General features: G+C 37.7%; 1 protein-coding gene across 1 annotated transcript in view; it reads left to right on the top strand.

Moving 5' to 3' along the window:
* LOC138851783 (protein crooked neck-like) overlaps nucleotides 1–18,994 on the top strand; it is a gene marked incomplete at its 3' end in the record, with an annotated part of 36,633 nt that extends 17,639 nt beyond the window's left edge. The window contains exons 3-5 of the mRNA XM_070081255.1: nucleotides 5,632–5,719; nucleotides 6,076–6,195; nucleotides 18,316–18,994. Coding sequence (XP_069937356.1) covers nucleotides 5,632–5,719; nucleotides 6,076–6,195; nucleotides 18,316–18,994 — 887 coding nt within the window. The remainder of the gene's footprint in view (nucleotides 1–5,631; nucleotides 5,720–6,075; nucleotides 6,196–18,315) is intronic.
* Between the last annotated feature and the right edge of the window lie 204 nt (nucleotides 18,995–19,198).

Genomic DNA, 19,198 nt, shown 5'->3' with positions numbered 1-19,198 from the left:
CTTTGGTGAAAATGTTAGCCAGTTTACTATCTACTGTACAGTATTTGGTAATTCTTTTGCACTTTTCTGTTATATGGCACTTATGTGAAATTCATAAAACTGGTTGGTCTTGGTCATCCATTGAATCAATACTAAGGAGGAGAGCAGAGAAAACACTCTTTTTTTTATCTTGATTTTCCTGAATGCAGTTATACTGTTGAATCTATTGGCATTCTACTCCATTTTCTCCACATTTAAATTTCTATTTAATAAATAATTTACATTTCCAGTATTTTTTTTTTCTGCTGATTGCTGAGGTAATCATATACATTATTGTTTGTTGGTGCTGGTAAGTGGAACACACCAGCTTTTGAACAGAAGAAGGAAAACATTAATCAATTACTAGAAAGTGGCTGAAATGCATGGAGATTATTCTGTATCAGTGGTTCCCAGACTTTACAAGGCTGCTGCCTCCTTGGCTCCTAGGCCACATTCCTAGTGCCCCTGCCTCATACATATGAACACACCTCTTTCTTGGTATTTGGTTTACTGCAAATTCAAAACAACAACTAATCTAACACTAAACAAGCATATTTATTTCACAAATAATAATTAACATAGTAAACCCATTTATTTAACGATATGAAAGGGTGAATTTTCATCTCACCTGTAACATTATTGTCTTCACAATTTTAATGAGATGGATGTGCTTGGTGCAGGGACATCAGCTTCATAACACCAGGCTTGAAGACACTAAGAAGAAGTCTTAGATCCCTGTGTACAGTAATTTTCAGTCTACAGTGGACCCCCGGTTAACGATATTTTTTCACTCCATAAGTATGTTCAGGTGCCAGTACTGACCGAATTTATTCCCATAAGGAATATTGTGAAGTAGATTAGTCCATTTCAGACCCCCAAACATACACGTACAAACGCACTTACATAAATACACTTACATAATTGGTCGCATTCGGAGGTAATCGTTATGCGGGGGTCCACTGTATTTCTTACCTTGGAAAGAAGCTTGGCGACTGTACTGAAGCCATGCTCTACTAAATAAGATGTTGGGAAAGCAATAAATTACTTCTTGACTTTGTTCTACACTGCAGGGTAGTGGTCAGAATTTTTTTTTTTTTTTTTTTTGTAACCAAAAATCTTGATACGATTTTTTGAGCTTTTTGTGTTGCGGCCCCCTTCCAAACTAGTGGTTAAATAGTTAACCTGCCGGCCGGCAGTACCACTGGGTACGTCATCAAACCCATTGTGGGGACTGCTGAGCCGGCCTTAGAGCATTAAGTACCTGAACACCTCAAGGTATGCAGCTAAGCAGTAATTACCAGAACACCTTACAGTATAGATCTACTGGCAGTAGAGAGTATTCTCCTGCCCATCTTTTGGTATTCTACTGGCTTCTACTGATTTTAGAAGAGCCGCTCACCGCAGCTCACTGAGTCTGATGGCCTCAGTTACTTGACGGCCGCACTCAGTGAGCTTGCAGCATGGTGTTCTGCTAGTAATTCATCGGACCACCTTGCGGTGTGTCAATTGGTCTTGAAGGCGGTAGATAGTACTCACCAGACCATCTTACGGTGTACTTCTACCGGCCTTGGAGAGTATTTACAGGACTACCGGTGATGTCTGCGGACTCACCGCCTACGCTGGTCAACTGTGGGCCGGAGTCATCTGATGCTGTTTTAGTGGGACATTACATGAAGAAAAGGTTGGAGTGTTACACTGAACTGGGCTAGGACCGTAGTGTGACACTTAGGGAAGTATGATGGAGTGGAACACTGAGATATGCTACAGGACCGTAGTGGAACACTGAGAAGAAAAGGGTGTCTTGTGACACTGAAGATGGCCTGGTTGTAGTGTACATTGAATAGTATCATGTGACTGGCCTCTCGAAAGACGCTACGTCGATAGTGAGTGTGTCGCAGAGACAAGGGTGTCAAGTGTGACACAGTCGAGAAAGGGTGTGGATGACGCAGAGAAAAGGGTGTCGTGTGACACGGAGAGCTGGAGTGTCTGGTGACACAGAGAAAAGGGTGTCAAGGGACACGGTTGTGAAGGAGCGTCATCACACGGCGAAAAGGGTGTCGAGTGACACGGTGGAGAAGGAGCGTCACAACTCGAATAAGTGTCGTGTGGGACACAGAGCGTCATTATAAGTGTCGTGTGGGACACAGAGCGTCATTATAAGTGTCGTGTGAGACACGGAGTTGATCATAATTTATTATTATACAAATGTTATTTATAATTTATTATTTTAGCATAGATATATATATTATTATTTTAAGATGCTAATAATTTATTATTGTAACATGTATATATATTTTAAATGCCTCTAGACCAAAGATTGTGTTTTATATTGTATTAAAGATTAATTTATTTTAATGTGTATTTATGTATCCCAAACTCTTTATTACAAAATGAGTAAACCTACCATCTTAAAAATAACTTTTTTTGTAATACTTGCGAAGACATAAAATAAATAAATAAATAAATAAATATAAAACTGTCCAAATTACCAATTTCCAATCACTTTATTGGGTAGTTGAAATAGTTGACTGAGTGATTTCTTGTGCTCAATCGATAAAATACAAGTAGTATACCAGCAAAATAGCTAAGAATTTGGTTGACTGGAGTAATGGGCAAAATTGCCGATGCGTAAATATTGCTGATGCAGCAAAATTTGCGACAGCGTAATTTCTTCAGTTTTCCATCAAATTTTGTACTTTTTGTCTTATTACCTTCAGAAAAAGATTATCTACCATTTCATAAGAAAAATAACATAAAAACTTTTTGAAAATTCTTGGACCCTGTGGACAAGTTTGGGATTAGAAGTCTGGACCCTGAAAGGGTTAACCCTTTCAGGGTCTAGACCCCCTGTTCCCAAACTTGCTCTCAAGGTCAAAATTTTTTCCAAAAAACAAAAAAAAAAAAAAAATTGTGAAATGATAGATAATTTTTTTTCTGAAGTTAATGAAATCAAAATTACAAAATTTGATGGAAAACTTACAGAATTATGCTCTCGCAGAGTTAGGGGTCTTGGTGATATTTATGCATCGGCAATTTCACCTACTTTGCACCCTATTTTTGGTCAATTCCACTGTTCCAGTCGACCAAACTCATGGCTATTTCTCTAGTATTTCTTCTATTGATTGAATACAAGAAATCTCCCATTTACCTATCTCAACTACCCAATAAAGTGATCACATTTTTGGTAATTTGGCCAATTTCACACAAAATTCAAAAACTGCCAATTTAAAATTAGGGTCCGGAATAAACAATAGTAAATATAGACATTCCTAGAACTAAAAAAAAAATATTTCCTCTGTTCCTTAGTCACGTCTCCAGACCCCTCTCATATTATGCTTGCTTTCCATTTGGACCGGGACGCAGGGGCATTGATCCTCAGAATGCCCTCTAGGTAGGTAGATACAATAAATGGAAAATTTACTATTATGCTGACTACCACATTATTGTAATAGTTACATCAGTAATGTCAGTTCGTTGGTTTCAGTCCTAAAACCAATCAAAATCATCTCTATTACTGTAATATATCTTCCATTCTGTAATGAGATCAAGACACTGAGAATACAACCATAAAAACCACAGGAAAAAACACTGCAAAGTCGCAGTTTTAAACCAAAAACTCAGGCTCAATTTTTTTTTCCTCATTCACTGCATGCTGCTTAGTTTATTATATGGTGCACACTTACTGCATTGACCCATTCTTTCATATCTAGGCCCAAATTTACCGCTCACAGCTTATCTGAGAGAGCTGAGCTCATCACGTAGTACTACGGCATGTCCAGTGAGCTCAAAGACATAGTACTACAGCACAGTCAGTAAGAGGGTTAAGTGCAGAACATGCTACATTTGAACATAGTAAATCAAGGACCTGCTGTATATTAATAGTTGGAGTCATAAAATAAATAAATGATTAAGTGTTAAGGAGATATGTGGGCTTAAAAGATAAAGTAAACCTTTGATATAGCGGACTAATGGGGATGATTGTCTGAGTGTCCGTTAAATCGAAATACATATATGTAATGTTAATATAAATAAAAAAAAAAGTGCTGAAGTGCTCTATTTAACCCTTTCAGGGTCCAAGGCCCAAATCTGGAGTCACGCACCAGTGTCCAAGAATTTTCAAAAAAAAAAATTTGTTATTTTTTCTTATGAAATCGTAGAGAATCTTTTTGTGAAGGTAATAAAACAAAAAGTACGAAATTTGGTGGAAAATTGACGAAATTATGCTCTCGCGAATTTTGATGTGTCAGCGATATTTACGAATCGGCGATTTTGCCGACTTTGACTCCCATTTTAGGCCAATTACATTATTCCAGTCAACCAAATTCTTAACTATTTCACTAGTATTACTTCCATTCTATCGATTGAGCACAAGAAATCGCCAAGTCAACTGTTTCAACTACAAAATAAAGTGTTCGGAAATTGTTAATTTGGCCAATTTAACACAAAGTTCAAAATATTCCAATTTCAAAATAGGGTCCAGAATGAACAATGTAGGCATTCCTGGCACTAAACTAACATTTCCTCTGTTCATTAGTTATGTTTTGAGGCTTTACAAATAAATTCCATTTTGATTTTTTATTCACATAATGAATTTTTATTCACACCAAAAAATAGAAGATTTGCTGTTATGCAATACTGTAATAATTGTATAAATATCATCACCATATTTGTGAATGTATATTAGACCCACCAGCTGATGTGTATTAGACGTGTGAGGTCGTTTGTTTACTCTTGAATATCGGCAAAAATTTAACATTTCTGCTACTTTGAGCTCAGTTTCAAGCCATTTCCAGTGCTAAAACCAATCAAAATCATCTCTATTTCTGTAATATGTCTTCCATTCTATCAAATGAGACCAAGAAATCGCAAATACAACTATAAAAAACATACGAAAAAAACACTGCAAAGTTGCTGTTTTAATCGAAAAATCATGATTTCATTTTTTTTCTCTCATTATACACAGTGTGCTGCAGGATCTGTTTTATGTGGTGCACACATACCACATAGATGTATTCTCTCATATCTAGGCCCAAATGTACCACTCACAGTTTACCAGAGTGAGCTGAGCTCATGGCGTAGATCTACGGTTTGGACCCTGAACGTAAAGCCGTAGATCTATGGGACGGACCCTGAAAGGGTTAATGCCTAATATAAAACTATACATACATTTCAGAGTTATACATATTTCAATAAACATTGAAAATAAAAATAATAATAAACAATTTACCCAGTGAAACTTGCCCATCATTTTAAAAGTCTTGTTATATTGGGGTCCTTCATATCGAGGGTTTACTGTAATGAGTTTGAAGCGGAAGGCATCACAGTTGCTCTTTGTTGAAGATATCATTTTTTTTTTTTTTTTTAGACTGAAGAGAAATTGCAATAATTGTTAAAGTTTGAGACTGTCAGTTAATGAAGGAATGGCTTTACCATATTTGCTTTTAAATAAAATTACGCTATTACATCAAAATAGCTGTCATGTTTTTTGGATTTTTTTTTTTTTTATCTGTATAAAAATTTTGGACACTGGGTCAGTCAGTGACTAACCTCAATGATGGATTGCCTAAACTGATTTTTTTTACTAAATTGCCATGGTGTTATTTTTCCAAACAGGTCTGTATATGAGAGAGCTCTGGATGTTGAACACAGAAATATTACATTATGGCTCAAATATGCTGAAATGGAGATGAGGAGCCGACAGGTGAGTTCTCTCTTATTCCATTTCTGAATTTTGAAAACAGCACAGATGTCTATTGTTCCACCTTATTGACTGACAAAGTTGTTTTGGGATAATTTTATGTAAAGTCATTTAGTTTTAATAAAATAATTCTATTAGTGGGATTGATTTGTGAAGAACCTGCATAGCATGGGCCAACAGGCCTGCTGCAGTGTTCCTCCTTTCTTATGTTCTTATGTTTTCTCTTAACTATAGAAATATTGACTCTTGTTTTTAATTATATGCATGTTGTTTATAATGATTAAAACATTAAAAATATTTTATTTTTTTGTAGCCCCTTTAGCATTTTAAAGCATACTTAAATTACAACCATACTGCAGGTGAACCATGCTCGCAATGTGTGGGACAGAGCTGTCACCATATTACCACGGGCAAACCAATTCTGGTACAAGTTCACTTATATGGAGGAAATGCTCAAGAATATAGCTGGCTGCAGACAGGTGAGATAACCAGTATTCATAATGTTATACAATACAGTACAATTCAGTAAATCATTTTTATTTCTTTATGCGGTACAATGTAGTTTATGTGCAATAAAACATTGATAGGCACAAAAGAAAACCACTAGTATGCAATGCATTTTGGCCAAACTAATCTTAATGCAGTTTTATTGATAAATTTTATTTCTGTATTAAGGATAAATTATTTTAATTATATAATGGAAAAATGGTAATTTAAGTAAAGTGGAGATTTTTTATTTATTAAGTAATATCTAATGCAAAACTAATTGCCTTGTAAGTCATTCATTTTAAAATTTCCCTACTTTCCTCATGTTTTTGCATCACTTTTACCTCTCTGCATCTCCTATTGTCTTTGAAACTTTCCATATTATTCCATAATTTACAACCAACAGAGCAAATTACAGAAACATGCTCCCTTAGCTCAATATACGTACAGATATTTGTAGAAAAAATGGAGGGAAAGGGCAAACTCTGTGGTGCCCAAGACACTATGTAATCCTAATGTGTGAACATGTGTGTATGTGTTAGATAGGAGTAGAGACAAATGGTTTTTCTGACATGACAAGCTGTTGGAGTGTGAGCAAAGTAATATTTTGTGAAGGGATTCAGGGAAATTGGTCAGTCGGACTTGAGTCCTGGAGGTGGGAAGTACAGTGCCTGTATTCTAAAGGAGGGGTTTAGGGTATTTGCTATTTAGAGGGACATTTAAACTACTATATCTGTGTGCCTCTGGCAAGACAGTGACAGCATGAATGGTGGTGAAAGTGCTTCTCTTCCAGGTTACCCTGCCTCGGTGGAAGACAGCCAGCTTGTTAAAAAAAATTCCGTAATCAAATTTGAATGCTGTGAAAGTTAGTTATTTTCCTAAAAAATATTCAGTGGTATTTGTTGATGGTTTAGTAGATAGCTTCATTACTAGTGAAATCTTAAGTGTGACCTAGTCAGCAGCTTTGCTATCAGACTGATGTAATGTTCTTCTAATCTCATTGCCCTTATTACATTCACTGTCTGTCACCATCTTACCTTGATGAGAAAAATTAACGTGAAAATTTATTTTTTTTGCTTAAAATCTTTAACCCTTTCACTGTCGGTGCCATAGTACTACGGCTTGCAAGCCCGTGTTGGTGCTGCAGTATTAAAGCAAAATTCTAGCGGCTTCAAATCTAGTGGGAGAAAGTTGGTAGACCTACATGTGAGAGAATGGGTCTGCGTGGTCAGTGTGCGCAGTATGAAAAAAAATCCTGCAGCATGCAATGCATAACGAGAAAAAAAACTGATCGTGTTTTTAGTTTAAAGCGCCAACTTTAAGGTGTATTTTCGTATGGTATTTATGGTTGTATCTCGTTTTCTTGGTCTCATTTGATAGAATGGAAGATATACTACAGAAATAAAGGTGATTTTGATTGGTTTCACAATGAAAAGTACCTTGAAATTGAGCTCAAAGTAGCAGAAATGTTTGATTTTTGCTGATGTTCAGGAGTAAACAAATGACATCACCATCCAATACGTGTCCAACTGGCCAGTGTAATACACGGTCAGGAATGGGTTGACATTATTTATACAATTAGTACAATAATGCAGTAGCCTGCATAACAGTAAATCTTCTATTTTTTGTGTGAATAAAAATTCAAAATGGAAAGCAAGAGTAATATAAGAGGGGCCTGGAGACATGACTAATGAATAGAGAAAATGTTATTTTAGTGCCAGGAATGTCTGCATTATTTATTCTGGACTCTATTTTGAAATTGGCATATTTTTAAATTTGTGTGAAATTAGCCAAATTGCCAATTTCTGACCACTTTACCTATTTGAAATAGGTAAATTTACCTATTGAAATAGGTAAATGGGCAGTTTCTTTTACTCAGTCGATAGAACAAATGGAGTTCTAGCGAAATAGCTATGAGTATGGTCAACTGGAACAATGTAATTGGCCAAAAATAGGGCTCAAAGTGGGCAAAATCATTGATGTGTATATATCGCTGATGCGTATAGATCACAGAGACTACTAACTTCGTGAGAGGGTAATTCCATAAGTTTTCCATCAAATTTTGTAATTTTGGTGTCATTACCATTGGGAAAAGATTCTCTTATCATTTTATAAGAAAAAATAATTTTTATTTTTTTTTTTTCCTGAAAATTCTTCGACACTGAGAGCAAGTTTGTGAGCAGGGGTCTCGACAGTGAAAGGGTTAATAGTACCAAAGACACAACTACCTTAAGTCCTTCTTTTATACAACATTCACTCAACATTGGGCTTTTTCAAGTACATAACAGACATGAGACACAATGATAAATGATAAAAGTGTGTTTCTAGAAAGTATGGTTTACACACATTTCAGAAAAAGATGACATTATGGACATACTTAATAGAAAACTCCTGGTTATGCAGAGTATTTTGGGCAACCTTAAAATAATCTTGTAACTTTTCATAACTTGTAACTAATGGTGTCTTAGGTAGCAGGTTATTAGACGGCAGCCTCCCAGCAAGGTACTGCCATCCTTGCATGTGAGTGTAAAATGGAAGCCTGTAATTGTTTTACATGATGGTAGGATTGCTGGTGTCTTTTTATCTGTTTCATAAGCATGCAAGATTTCAGGTACACCTTGCTACATCTACTTAGTCTTAGGTCATACTGCACATGCATGTACAAGCATATAGATGTACACATCCCTCTGGGTTTTCTTCTATTTTCTTACTGGTTCTTGTTCTTGTTTATTTCCTCTTAGGAGTAAAATAAAGGTTGGATGTGAAAAGTGGGTTATAGTAAGCGTATATGCACCTGGAGAAGAGAGAAGTGTAGAGGAGAGAGAGAGATTTTGGGAAATGTTGAGTGAATGCATGGGGAGTTTTGAACCAAGTGTGAGAGTAATGGTGGTTGGGGATTTCAATGCTAAAGTGGGTAAAAATGTTGTGGAGGGAGTAGTAGGTAAATTTGGGGTGCCAGGGGTAAATGTAAATGGGGAGCCTTTAATTGAGCTATGTGTAGAAAGAGGTTTGGTAATAAGTAATACATATTTTATGAAAAAGAGGATAAATAAATATACAAGGTATGATATAGCACGTAATGAAAGTAGTTTGTTAGATTATGTATTGGTGGATAAAAGGTTGATGGGTAGGCTCCAGGATGTACATGTTTATAGAGGGGCAACTGATATATCGGATCATTATTTAGTTGTAGCTACAGTTAGAGTAAGAGGTAGATGGGAAAAGAGGAAAATGGCAACAACAAGTAAGAGGGAGGTGAAAGTGTATAAACTAAGGGAGGAGGAAGTTCGGGTGAGATATAAGCAACTATTGGCAGAAAGGTGGGCTAGTGCAAGTATGAGTAGTGGGGGGGTTGAAGAGGGTTGGAATAGTTTTAAAAATGCAGTATTAGGATGTGGGGCAGAAGTTTGTGGTTATAGGAGGGTGGGTGCAGGAGGAAAGAGGAGCGAGTGGTGGAATGATGAAGCAAAGGGTGTGATAAAAGAGAAAAAGGTAGCTTATGAGAGGTTTTTACAAAGCAGAAGTGTTATAAGAAGAGCAGAGTATATGGAGAGTAAAAGAAAGGTGAAGAGAGTGGTGAGAGAGTGCAAAAGGAGAGCAGATGATAGAGTGGGAGAGGCACTGTCAAGAAATTTTAATGAAAATAAGAAAAAAATTTGGAGTGAGTTAAACAAGTTAAGAAAGCCTAGGGAAAGAATGGATTTGTCAGTTAACCCTTTGACTGTCGCAACCCCCAATCCTGAGGTGTCTCCTGGTGTCGCAAAATTTAAAAAAAAAAAAAAAAAAATTTTTTTTCTTATGAAATGATAGAGAATCTTTTCCCGATTGTAATGACACCAAAAAAACGAAATTTGATGGAAAACTGACGGAATTATGCTCTCGCGAAGTTAGCGACCTCGGCGCTGTTTACAAATCGGCGATTTCGCCCACTTTGAGCCCTATTTTCGGCTAATTCCATTGTTCCAGTCGCCCAAACTCATAGCTATTTCTTTAGAACTCCATTTTTTCTATCGATTGAGTACAAGAAACTGCCCATTTACCGATTTCAACTACCTAATAATGTGGTCAGAAATTTGCAATTTGGCCAATTTCACGAAAACTAAAAAATATGACAATTTCAAAATAAGGTCCAGAATGAACAATGCAGACATTCCTGGCTCTAAAATAACATTTTCTTTGTTCATCAGTCATGTCTCCAGGCCCCTCTGATATTACTCTTGCTTTCTATTTTGAATTTTTATTCAAACAAAAAATAGAAGACTTACTATTATGCAGACTACTGCAATACTGTAATAATTGTATAAATAACATCAACCCATTCATGACTGCATATTAGAATGGCTAGTTGGACATTTATTGGACAATGGCATCATTTGTTTACTTTTGAACATTGGCAAAAATCAAACATTTCCCCTACTTTGAGCTCCATTTCTAGGTTCTTTTTATAGTAAAATCAATCAAAATCACCTCTATTTCTATAATATGTTTTCCATTCTATCAAATGAGACCAAGAAAACGAGAATACAACCATAAATACTATACGAAAATAGACCACAAAGTCGGCATTTTAATTAAAAAAAAAAAACGGTCGGAGTTTTTTTTTTCTCATTATGCACTGCGTGCTCCAGGATTTTTTTTATATGGTGCACACTGACCACACAGACCCATTCTCTCACATGTGGGCCTACCAGCTTTCTCCTGCTTGATTTGAAGCCGCTAGAATTTATGAGTATATATACGTCAAACACGGTACCTCGTAAGACGTATATATACGGCCAAAACAGTCAAAGGGTTAAAAACAGAGTAGGGGAGTTAGTAGATGGGGAGAGGGAGGTATTAGGTAGATGGCGAGAATATTTTGAGGAACTTTTAAATGTCGAGGAAGAAAGGGAGGCGGTAATTTCATGCACTGGCCAGGGAGGTATACCATCTTTTAAGAGTGAAGAAGAGCAGAATGTAAGCGTGGGGGAGGTAAGCGAGGCATTAAAAAGAATGAAAGGGGGTAAAGCAGCTGGAACTGATGGGATCATGACAGAAATGTTAAAAGCAGGGGGATATATAGTGTTGGAGTGGTTGGTACTTTTGTTTAATAAATGTATGAAAGAGGGGAAGGTACCTAGGGATTGGCAGAGAGCATGTATAGTCCCTTTATATAAAGGGAAGGGGGACAAAAGAGATTGTAAAAATTATAGAGGAATAAGTTTACTGAGTATACCAGGAAAAGTGTACGGTAGGGTTATTATTGAAAGAATTAGAGGTAAGACAGAATGTAGGATTGCGGATGAGCAAGGAGGTTTCAGAGTGGGTAGGGGATGTGTAGATCAAGTGTTTACATTGAAGCATATATGTGAACAGTATTTAGATAAAGGTAGGGAAGTTTTTATTGCATTTATGGATTTAGAAAAGGCATATGATAGAGTGGATAGAGGAGCAATGTGGCAGATGTTGCAAGTATATGGAATAGGTGGTAAGTTACTAAATGCTGTAAAGAGTTTTTATGAGGATAGTGAGGCTCAGGTTAGGGTGTGTAGAAGAGAGGGAGACTACTTCCCGGTAAAAGTAGGTCTTAGACAGGGATGTGTAATGTCACCATGGTTGTTTAATATATTTATAGATGGGGTTGTAAAAGAAGTAAATGCTAGGGTGTTCGGGAGAGGGGTGGGATTAAATTATGGGGAATCAAATTCAAAATGGGAATTGACACAGTTACTTTTTGCTGATGATACTGTGCTTATGGGAGATTCTAAAGAAAAATTGCAAAGGTTAGTGGATGAGTTTGGGAATGTGTGTAAAGGTAGAAAGTTGAAAGTGAACATAGAAAAGAGTAAGGTGATGAGGGTATCAAATGATTTAGATAAAGAAAAATTGGATATCAAATTGGGGAGGAGGAGTATGGAAGAAGTGAATGTTTTCAGATACTTGGGAGTTGACGTGTCGGCGGATGGATTTATGAAGGATGAGGTTAATCATAGAATTGATGAGGGAAAAAAGGTGAGTGGTGCATTGAGGTATATGTGGAGTCAAAAAACGTTATCTATGGAGGCAAAGAAGGGAATGTATGAAAGTATAGTAGTACCAACACTCTTATATGGGTGTGAAGCTTGGGTGGTAAATGCAGCAGCGAGGAGACGGTTGGAGGCAGTGGAGATGTCCTGTCTAAGGGCAATGTGTGGTGTAAATATTATGCAGAAAATTCGGAGTGTGGAAATTAGGAGAAGGTGTGGAGTTAATAAAAGTATTAGTCAGAGGGCTGAAGAGGGGTTGTTGAGGTGGTTTGGTCATTTAGAGAGAATGGATCAAAGTAGAATGACATGGAAAGCATATAAATCTATAGGGGAAGGAAGGCGGGGTAGGGGTCGTCCTCGAAAGGGTTGGAGAGAGGGGGTAAAGGAGGTTTTGTGGGCGAGGGGCTTGGACTTCCAGCAAGCGTGCGTGAGCGTGTTAGATAGGAGTGAATGGAGACGAATGGTACTTGGGACCTGACGATCTGTTGGAGTGTGAGCAGGGTAATATTTAGTGAAGGGATTCAGGGAAACCGGTTATTTTCATATAGTCGGACTTGAGTCCTGGAAATGGGAAGTACAATGCCTGCACTTTAAAGGAGGGGTTTGGGATATTGGCAGTTTGGAGGGATATGTTGTGTATCTTTATACGTATATGCTTCTAAACTGTTGTATTCTGAGCACCTCTGCAAAAACAGTGATAATGTGTGAGTGTGGTGAAAGTGTTGAATGATGATGAAAGTATTTTCTTTTTGGGGATTTTCTTTCTTTTTTGGGTCACCCTGCCTCGGTGGGAGACGGCCGACTTGTTGAAAAAAAAAAAACATTAACACCCCTCCTTCAGAGTGCAGGCACTGTACTTCCCATCTCCAGGACTCAAGTCCGGCCTGCCGGTTTCCCTGAACCCCTTCATAAATGTTACTTTGCTCACACTCCAACAGCACGTCAAGTATTAAAAACCATTTGTCTCCATTCACTCCTATCAAACACGCTCACGCATGCCTGCTGGAAGTCCAAGCCCCTCGCACACAAAACCTCCTTTACCCCCTCTCTCCAACCTTTCCTAGGCCGACCCCTACCCCGCCTTCCTTCCACTACAGACTGATACACTCTTGAAGTCATTCTGTTTCGCTCCATTCTCTCTACATGTCCGAACCACCTCAACAACCCTTCCTCAGCCCTCTGGACAACAGTTTTGGTAATCCCGCACCTCCTCCTAACTTCCAAACTACGAATTCTCTGCATTATATTCACACCACACATTGCCCTCAGACATGACATCTCCACTGCCTCCAGCCTTCTCCTCGCTGCAACATTCATCACCCATGCTTCACACCCATATAAGAGCGTTGGTAAAACTATACTCTCATACATTCCCCTCTTTGCCTCCAAGGACAAAGTTCTTTGTCTCCACAGACTCCTAAGTGCACCACTCACTCTTTTCCCCTCATCAATTCTATGATTCACCTCATCTTTCATAGACCCATCCGCTGACACGTCCACTCCCAAATATCTGAATACATTCACCTCCTCCATACTCTCTCCCTCCAATCTGATATTCAATCTTTCATCACCTAATCTTTTTGTTATCCTCATAACCTTACTCTTTCCTGTATTCACCTTTAATTTTCTTCTTTTGCACACCCTACCAAATTCATCCACCAATCTCTGCAACTTCTCTTCAGAATCTCCCAAGAGCACAGTGTCATCAGCAAAGAGCAGCTGTGACAACTCCCACTTTGTGTGTGATTCTTTATCTTTTAACTCCACGCCTCTTGCCAAGACCCTCGCATTTACTTCTCTTACAACCCCATCTATAAATATATTAAACAACCACGGTGACATCACACATCCTTGTCTAAGGCCTACTTTTACTGGGAAAAAATTTCCCTCTTTCCTACATACTCTAACTTGAGCCTCACTATCCTCGTAAAAACTCTTCACTGCTTTCAGTAACCTACCTCCTACACCATACACTTGCAACATCTGCCACATTGCCCCCCTATCCACCCTGTCATACGCCTTTTCCAAATCCATAAATGCCACAAAGACCTCTTTAGCCTTATCTAAATACTGTTCACTTATATGTTTCACTGTAAACACCTGGTCCACACACCCCCTACCTTTCCTAAAGCCTCCTTGTTCATCTGCTATCCTATTCTCCGTCTTACTCTTAATTCTTTCAATAATAACTCTACCATACACTTTACCAGGTATACTCAGCAGACTTATCCCCCTATAATTTTTGCACTCTCTTTTATCCCCTTTGCCTTTATACAAAGGAACTATGCATGCTCTCTGCCAATCCCTAGGTACCTTACCCTCTTCCATACATTTATTAAATAATTGCACCAACCACTCCAAAACTATATCCCCACCTGCTTTTAACATTTCTATCTTTATCCCATCAATCCCGGCTGCCTTACCCCCTTTCATTTTACCTACTGCCTCACGAACTTCCCCCACACTCACAACTGGCTCTTCCTCACTCCTACAAGATGTTATTCCTCCTTGTCCTATACACGAAATCACAGCTTCCCTATCTTCATCAACATTTAACAATTCCTCAAAATATTCCCTCCATCTTCCCAATACCTCTAACTCTCCATTTAATAACTCTCCTCTCCTATTTTTAACTGACAAATCCATTTGTTCTCTAGGCTTTCTTAACTTGTTAATCTCACTCCAAAACTTTTTCTTATTTTCAACAAAATTTGTTGATAACATCTCACCCACTCTCTCATTTGCTCTCTTTTTACATTGCTTCACCACTCTCTTAACCTCTCTCTTTTTCTCCATATACTCTTCCCTCCTTGCATCACTTCTACTTTGTAAAAACTTCTCATATGCTAACTTTTTCTCCCTTACTACTCTCTTTACATCATCATTCCACCAATCGCTCCTCTTCCCTCCCGCACCCACTTTCCTGTAACCACAAACTTCTGCTGAACACTCTAACACTACATTTTTAAACCTACCCCATACCTCTTCGACCCCATTGCCTATGCTCTCATTAGCCCATCTATCCTCCAATAGCTGTTTATATCTTACCCTAACTGCCTCCTCTTTTAGTTTATAAACCTTCACCTCTCTCTTCCCTGATGCTTCTATTCTCCTTGTATCCCATCTACCTTTTACTCTCAGTGTAGCTACAACTAGAAAGTGATCTGATATATCTGTGGCCCCTCTATAAACATGTACATCCTGAAGTCTACTCAACAGTCTTTTATCTACCAATACATAATCCAACAAACTACTGTCATTTCGCCCTACATCATATCTTGTATACTTATTTATCCTCTTTTTCTTAAAATATGTATTACCTATAACTAAACCCCTTTCTATACAAAGTTCAATCAAAGGGCTCCCATTATCATTTACACCTGGCACCCCAAACTTACCTACCAATACATGTAAAGAGAATTCTCCTTCATTACTTATCAAAGAAGGACAGTTGTCAATATTAACAAGATACATCCTTGCATATTCTGCTTAAATTTGTTTTGGCTTACTCCCTCAGTATTTTAAACCTGAATGCATACACACATCCATTAGAGCTTATTTAACCTTAACTTTGACTGAGATAATAGAGGTAATTAAGAAAGTTTTGGTCTATTCTTTAAGTTCAGGCAACATATTGGCAAACACACTGATAACAAATTATTCAGTAAGAGTTGTGTCAAAAGGTGTATGACAAATCCAGTAAAGTTGATGTGAGTACAGTGACTGTTGCATCACTGCAAAATGCTATATGTTTTTAACCTGCTTGTAACATAGGTAGTGACTAGTGCAGCAATAATACTGAAGCCATTGAAAGGAAACTTGATGGGTTTCTACAGAAGTAGACTGGAACAGGAGCAGTATGGTTGGTCAGGCAGTCACAGGTCATCTTGCATCAGACTTGGCTGTTGGAGCAAATGCATCAGCGAAAGTTTCTTTCCCTAGCTGTGATGCAGAACTTCATTGTCAGAGGGAACAAAGCTGACCTAATTTTCCCGAAATGCTCTGCATAACAAGTAGCTCTCTGTATAGTAGTATGTCATTGATGTCAGCTAGGCCTGTATACCTTGTACAAGTACTTGTAGAAATGAAGATACATATTTTTTTTTTTTTCAACAAACCGGCCGTATCCCACCAAGGCAGGGTGGCCCAAAAGGAAAAACGAAAGTTTTCATTTTACATTTAGTAATACAGTGGACCCCCGGTTAACGATATTTTTCCATTCCAGAAGTATGTTCAGGTGCCAGTACTGACCGAATTTGTTCCCATAAGGAATATTGTGAAGTAGATTAGTCCATTTCAGACCCCCAAACATACACGTACAAATGCACTTACATAAATACACTTACATAATTGGTCGCATTGGGAGGTGATCGTTAAGCGGGGGTCCACTGTATATACAGGAGAAGGGGTGACTAGCCCCTTGCTCCTGGCATTTTAGTCGCCTCTTACAACACACATTTCTTACAGAGGAAGAATTCTGTTCCACTTTCGAATGGATGTAAGAGGAAATAAAGAAGAACAAGAACTAGAAAGAAAATAGAAGAAAACCCAGCGGGGTGTGCATATATATGTTTGTACATGTATGTGTAGTGCGACCTAAGTGTAAGTAGAAGTAGCAAGACGTACCTGAAATCTTGCATGTGTATGAGACAGAAAAAAAAAACACCAGCAATCCTACCATTGTGTAAAACAATTATAGGCTTCCGTTGTACACTCACTTGGCAGGACAGTAGTACCTCCCTGGGCGGTTGCTGTCTACCAACCTACTACCTAGAATTATTATTATTATTTTTATTATTATTATAATACTAATGAAGGGTTATAGATGTAAAGAATTGCAACTACTCTCCCCTTCCTAAAATCAAACTTGATTACCTGTCATTACCCTACAGGTTTAGCTCCTCTCTACAAATATAACAATTTCATTAATAATAATAATGATAATTAAAATAATTTTTTATTTACATGCCGGCCATCTCCAGTAGAGGCAGGGTGATCTGAAAAAGAAGCAAAAGTTTTTCTTCTTTTTACATTTAGGAATAAAAAAATTATACAGGAGAAAGGATTACTAGCCACTTCTTCATGGCATTTTAATATTTTAATAGTAATAATAATAATAATAATCTATTGATTGTCTGATTTATTCTACACAGTTAACAAAGTAGCATAATTTATTTCAGTTGCAACATCTTTTGTTTCTTGTTAAATATTTTTGTTTGTTTCTTTTTGACCCAAAAAAGAAAGAAAAACATTCACCGTCATTCACTCATAATCACAACCTTTGCAGACGCACTCATATACGATAGTTTAGATGTCACTCCAAGCAGTCAATTATCCCAAACCCCTCCTTTAAAGTGAAGGCATTGTACTTCCCACCTCCAGGACTCATGTTCGGCTAACTGGTTTCCCTGAATCGCTTCACTAAATATTGCCCTGCTCACACTCCAACAGCTCGTCTGGTCCCAAAAGCCATTTGTCTCAATTCACTCCTATCTAACACACACACATACCTGTTGTATGTCCAAGCCCCTTGCACACAAAACCTCTTTTATCCTTCCCCTCCATCCTTTCCTAGGATGACCCCCTACCCCTCCTCCCCTCCACTACAGATTTATACACCCTCCAAGTCATCCTATTTTCCTTCATCCTCTCTAAATGACTAAACCACCTCAACAACCCCTCTTCAGCCCTCTGAATAATACTTTTAGGAGCTCCACACCTCCTCCTAATTTTCACACTACGAATTCTCTGCATAATATTTGCACCACAAATTGCCCTTTGATGTGAAAGTGTACTACTATACTCTCATACATTCCATTTTTTGCCTGTGTGTATAAAATTTTTTGTCTCCACATATACCTCAATGCACCACTCACCTTTTTTCCTTCATCAATTCTATGGTTAACCTCATCCTTCATAAACCCATCTGCTGACAAGTCTACTTCCAAACATCTGAGCACATTCACTTCTTCCATACTCCCTCCTTCCAATGTGATGTCCAGATTTTCTTTAGTTAACTCGTTTCAACCCCTCATCACCTTATTATATCACCTTTCTATATCACCTTAATATATGTTCCATAATCCCAGGTTGTTTATTATGTTGCAGGTTTTTGAGCGTTGGATGGAATGGGAACCTGATGAACAGGCCTGGCTCACTTATATCAAATTTGAGCTTCGTTATAAGGAATTGGATAGAGCTAGAGCAATCTATGAACGTTTTGTTTATGTCCATCCTGAACCAAAATATTGGATTAAATATGCACATTTTGAAGAGAACCACAGCTACATTCAGAGTGCTCGACGTGTCTATGAACGTGCTATACAGTTCTTTGGAGATGATCACTTGGATGAGAGCTTATTTATTGCCTTTGCTAAATTTGAGGAAGGTCAAAAGGAGCACGATCGAGCCAGAGTTATTTACCGGTATGCTCTTGATCATATGCCAAAAGAAAAGTGCTCAACTCTCTACAATGAGTATACCCGGCATGAAAAAAAATATGGAGATAAGTCATCAATTGACGATGTCATCACCAGCAAGAGAAAATTTCAATATGAAGAAGCAGTGAAGACAAATCCTCATGATTATGACACATGGTTTGACTATGTTCGGATGTTGGAGGCAGATGGCAATGTGGATCTTATTCGAGAAACATATGAGAGAGCAATTGCCTGTGTTCCACCCTTAAAGGTTAGTGCACATATTATTATTTGTCAATTATCTTGTAAATTCTCTCACTGGTATCCACTGCCTTCTATCATGACAGCTCGTACAGTATCTTGCACTAGTAAGTTTATTAAATATTTAAAAGCGCTATGAAATTCACTGTGTATATTATGTACCTTTATCAGTATAATTAAAAAATTATATATTTATCGTTAATGAGCTTTTGGACTTTTATTTTTATTTCACTGACTCTGAAGTCTAAGAGGCTGTTTCATTTTTTAACTTGGTAGCCGTCTCTTACCAAGGAGAGGCGACCCAAAGAAGA

This window comes from Cherax quadricarinatus, unplaced genomic scaffold, assembly GCF_038502225.1.
Source record: "Cherax quadricarinatus isolate ZL_2023a unplaced genomic scaffold, ASM3850222v1 Contig2079, whole genome shotgun sequence".
Classification (NCBI taxonomy): Eukaryota; Metazoa; Arthropoda; class Malacostraca; order Decapoda; family Parastacidae; genus Cherax; species Cherax quadricarinatus.
The sequence above is the reverse complement of the archived record's forward strand: the minus strand, read 5'-3'. Positions and strand labels throughout refer to the sequence as shown.